Source organism: Erigeron canadensis, chromosome 2 (assembly GCF_010389155.1).
Source record: "Erigeron canadensis isolate Cc75 chromosome 2, C_canadensis_v1, whole genome shotgun sequence".
Classification (NCBI taxonomy): Eukaryota; Viridiplantae; Streptophyta; class Magnoliopsida; order Asterales; family Asteraceae; genus Erigeron; species Erigeron canadensis.
In genome coordinates, this window is record NC_057762.1 from 17,846,096 (window position 1) to 17,851,217 (window position 5,122).

At 37.1% G+C, this 5,122-nt stretch overlaps 1 protein-coding gene across 1 annotated transcript; it reads right to left on the reverse strand.

Moving 5' to 3' along the window:
• Positions 1-2,759: 2,759 nt before the first annotated feature.
• LOC122587803 lies at positions 2,760-4,555 on the reverse strand. The gene is made up of 3 exons (XM_043759969.1): positions 3,646-4,555; positions 3,209-3,546; positions 2,760-3,119 (listed from the first exon to the last, which is right to left on the reverse strand). Exons 1-3 carry the CDS (start codon positions 4,553-4,555, stop codon positions 2,760-2,762), a joined length of 1,608 nt encoding a protein of 535 aa, XP_043615904.1.
• Positions 4,556-5,122: the final 567 nt, after the last annotated feature.

The window sequence follows — 5,122 nt, forward strand, 5'->3', positions numbered from 1 at the left end:
CACGGAACTTAACAAATTCTTCAAAACATCAAGACATAGAACTTATAAGTTCTTCGAATTCAACAAGACACGGAACTTGTGACATAGAGTTTATAATACAGAGAGTTTAACTTATTATGAGTTTAGGACAGAGAGTTTATGGCACTTTAGAGAATTTGTCGACATAAACAAAAGAACATAGTTTGACACAAGAAAATTTCCATAGAGTTTGACAAGTCTAGGAACCCTAACTCGAGAGCAAACAAAACGAACAACAATGATCATTGACTAACTTTGAACAATTTCCAACCCTAATGATAAGTAAACATCAGATAGATCTTAGACAAAATAACACAAACAAATGATTTCTCTGATCAAAAATCAGTTTTTATATATACATATAATTACACATATATGAACAGCCATATATATAGATATACAAATTACGGCTTTATATATATAGTTTATATTCGATTTGCTAGAAAAATAGACATTTATATGTTTAAATCAAATGATTACTTACCAAAACATAAAGAAACAAGGATAGATTGATTGATTTGATGATGATGATGATCGAAGTTTTTGAAGAAAAGCGAGGGGAATGTCACGGCCAGGAGAAAGAAAGAAAAGAGAAAAAAGAAGAGAGTTTAATTTTTGGAGAATTTAAGGGTTTTTATAGCCTTTCCAAGTCTTGACCCATATTTTGACCTTCTTTGACTTTTAAGAAAGCGCGTTTGACTCGACAATTTATGAAAACCCGAGACTCATTAATTTACTTTGTCGACATAAATATTTGTAACTTTGAAATAGCTTTCAAACGACTATAAACACGACCATATTTAATAATTAAATCCTTAATTTTTTGGGTAAATGGGATTCATCCCATGAACTTTTATATCACCCAAAAAACATTACAAAACAAGTAGTACGACTGAAATATCGCACTAGTTCATATATAGGACATGCCCTATATATGTTAAACAAAGAAATACAAAGGGAATCAGCTTAAAGAAGTCAATTCGAGCCTAAGCTAGAAAATACATTTAGAAATAGGCAACGAACAAGTTAATACAAATAAGCACGATCAGCCATTATCTTGTACCAAAAAATCTCCTCGAATCTTCCAGGCTTCAAGTGTAGAATCAACCCGAGCTGTTTTCTTAAATTTCAATCTCCATAATCTTGAACGAACAATGTCTTTAATGAGATTGGCTAATACATCAGGTGGACGAGCATGGTTGGCAAACATTCTATTATTTCTCTCCTGCCAGATAAAATAGGAAGTGGCTGCAACAACTAGCCTTCCAATAACATGGGTAATCATGCATGATTTTGCATGCATAATCAACTCATCTGTAATATCGTCCCATGCATTTGAAGTCGATGGCATATTTGCGTCACATCTAACAGTATTCCATACCTGTGAATAGTATGAACATTCAAAAAAAGATGTGAATGAGAATCAATGTCAGCTGTGCAAAGTGAACAACACATCATGTTCAAAGTTTTCCTACGAGCAGGTGACCATTCGAGAATTCGATCCTGCGTGAGCAGCTTCCTACGCATAATAAGCCATAGATTAAAAGCATGTCTTGGTATGCATTGGGTAAACCATACAACCTTAACCCAAGCAGCCGGCTGCTCTCGACTCCTAATTGAGTCCCACACCATGGAAGAAGAAAAAGGTTTTTCTTCCTGTTCAATCATCCAAATCAGCTCATCTCTTTTATGTTCTTGCAAAACTATATGAGAAATGTTAGACAAAGCGGGAAATGAAACGAGCCAATTAGATGGCTAGATCCATTCCCCATCAGTATGAATGTCCGTCACTTTTGCATGAAGAGGTAGGCCAGCTCTCCTGATATCCTGTGGACGAATTATGTTGGAAAGAGGCCCTATGTCACTCCAGGTATCATGCCATGCTGAAGTGTCTTTACCATCCCCTAACCTTTTCCAAATGAACTTACGGATTAGAGGTCTCAGTGAGAGAATTTTCCTCCAACTCCAGCTATCCGTAGACCGACTAGGTATGTCCCAGAAACTTCTTCCTCTAAGTTTATGGTCATAAATCCACTCAACCCAAAGTGATTTCCTATGAGATAAAATACTCCACACATGAGAAGTCATTAGTGCTTTATTCATTTCAGAAGTCTTTCTCAGCCCCAATCCTCCTTCGTATTTTGGAACACAAAGGGCTTTCCATGAAACCTTAGCTTTACCTGTTTTCATTGGACCCTGACACCAAAGAAAACCCCGCATGGTCTTTTCCAGCTCCGCCATAATCGTAGCAGGTAGAATAAAAACAGATGACCAATATGTATACATAGAAGATAAGACAGACATAATCAGTTGAATCCTTCCTGCAAACGAGAGGAATTTGTTCCTCCAATCCATAATTCTTTTCTCCATACGTTCAATCAGAATTTTGCAATCTTTATATAAAAGTCTTGACGAAACGAGAGGAACACCTAAATATCAAACAGGGAGTTTACCTTCTTCAAAAGGCATGATATTCAAGATATGGGTTTTAACCATGTCGGATACATTGCAAAAGAAAACAGTGCTTTTTTGAGTACTCGGAATTAAACCTGTCATCTTTTTAATCGAATCAAGGGCCCCCAGGATTAACTTAGCCGAGTTAGTATCCCCCCTAGCAAAAAGAAATAAATCATCTGCAAAACATAAATTAATAATTTTTTGTTTTACACACCTGTTATGGAATCTGAATGAGGAATCAAGTCAAAATGAGTGGTGCAAGATGAGAGTAAGCACCTCCATGACTAGAGTAAAGAGATATGGAGAGATAGGATCACCTTGCCAAGACCTCTCTTACCCTTAAAAAAACCATGCAGTTGTCCATTAATGCTCAAGGAGAATGTCGTGGACGACACACACAACATCACCCAATTTATAAGAACTGGATGATAACCAAACCCAAACATAGCAGCTCTAAGGAAATCCCAATCAACAGTATCATATGCCTTCTGAATATCCACTTTGAAAGTACATCTTGGCGGTCCCTGATTTCTATGATAATTATGCATAATTTCTTGAGTGAGCAAAATATTATCAGAGATTTTCCTAACCGGCACAAAAGCTGATTGATTCACACTAACCACTTCATCTAATCCTCCTTGATTCTATTGGCAATAATCTTACTGATGCATTTAAATAACACATTACAACAAGATATTGGTCTATAATCTGTAACACAAGACGGGGTTGCAACCTTAGGAATAAGAGCAAGGATGGTATGATTTAGTTCCTTAAGCAGTTTGCCTTTTTTGAAAAAATCATGTATTGCCAAAGAGACCTCCTTACCGACAATTGACCAGGCTTTTTTGAAGAAAGCAGATGAAAAACCATCAGGTCCAGGGGCTTTAATATCGAAAATCGAAAACATTGCATCCTTAATCTCCGTGTCAGATACCTCACGAATCATCTTAAGGGCAGTATTCCTATTTAACACTTTTGTGAACAAGTCCGGTGCAGGTTGCAAGGACACGTCACCTTGTATACCTAAAAATTTCTCATAGTGCTGAACAAAGGTCTTTGAAACATTACCTCCTTCATGTAAAACACCATTAACATCTTTGATCACATTAATACGCTACTTGTGATTCCTGCATTTAAGAGAGTTATGAAAAAAAGATGTATTAGAGTCACCTGTTGCCAACCAGTCAATCTTGGATTTCTGTTTTAGGAAGTTCTCCTCATCTAACACAGCTTCTTTAAATCTCTGAAGATAGTCGCTTTCTAATTCTTGTAATCTGGCACTGTCGGGCTCCTGATCAATAGATCTCTGAATATCATCAAGCTCAGTTCGTAAACCGTCCACCCTTTTATGTAGATTACCTTGCTTGAATAAGAGATTTTGAAACGGAGTCTTTAGTAGCTTTAACTTCTTTACTACCCTGTACTGATTTACCCCGTCTATCTCAGTATTCCAAGCTTGCTCAACAACCCCCTGAAATTCAGCCTTAGTATAAAAGAAATTTGCAAATTTAAATGGGGGTTTCCTACCTCTAGCAATGTTGGGTAACTTTAAGATACAAGGTGAGTGATCAGAGACTCTATAAGGTTGGAAAATAGCACAAGCAGATGGAAAGCAATCTATAAAATGAATATTTCCCATAACTCGATCAATCTTCTTGAGAATACCAATCCCTTTTTTTGGTTTTTGATTCCAAGTATAATGTAGTCCTGAGCCATTAATATCAAACATTTCCAAGCTATTAACACATTCCTTGAAATCCCTCATACCAATACTAATGGTAGAAGTTCCCGAAAAACTGTCCTCAAGATCTAAAGACGAGTTGAAATCTCCCAAAATACACCAAGGTCGGTCCTTGACAAAATTCTTATGATAGCATAAGTTCTGCCATAAGGCCCTTCTATTTTTATAGTAGTTATCAGCATAAATAAAAGAACAAAAGAAACCTTTTTGGTCGACCTTGTAGATTATCTGAGCATGTATCACTTGGTCCGTTTGAGCTAGTATCATAACATCAACCACATCAGAGTTCCAACCAAGGATAATACGCGTTCCTTTATTAGAAGTACCTCCATTAGACATCCAATCCCATGATTTGCAAATCTTTTTACAAACTTGAAAAATTTGGGACACGTTCACATGTGATTCAAGAATTGCACATACATTAAGATGATTTTCTCGCATAACAAGTTGAAACTCTTTTTGTTTCAGAGGGCGGTTCAACCCCCTTATATTCCAAGCTGCTATACTACCCATTGGATACCTTTGGAGCAGGAGTGCTTGCCCCTGTAAAGTTATCCTTTGGATTCGTACCCGATGCCATGAATGTTGCAGTCTCATTATCAGTAACATTTATAGTTTCATCAACATCCCAATCATCGTCGACATCATTGTCCTCCTTATGTTTCTTTGAAGACGATGCAGCCCCCTTCCCAATATCTACATCATTAGACTCTCCAGATAAGGCTGAATACTGATTACTCATGTTAACTTCGGGTAAAGTTGAGCTCGTCCCATCTATAGGTGCACTCGGAATCGTCCCACCTTTGGAAGTACTCGGGTCATTTTGAGGAGTCTTTTGACCGGCTACAGGCCTATAAACCACCCTTGGTTTTTGTTTATTCACCTGGTATTTTTTCTTTCTTCCAA

Coding starts and splice junctions, on each gene's coding strand:
- LOC122587803 (XM_043759969.1), bottom strand. CDS start 4,555: ATGTCTAATGGAGGTACTTCTAATAAAGGAACGCGTATTATCCTTGGT. Junction 3,547..3,645: donor GATTGACTGGTTGGCAACAG/GTGACTCTAATA, acceptor TTTTACATGAAG/GAGGTAATGTTTCAAAGACC. Junction 3,120..3,208: donor TCCTTGCTCTTATTCCTAAG/GTTGCAACCCCG, acceptor TATTGCCAATAG/AATCAAGGAGGATTAGATGA.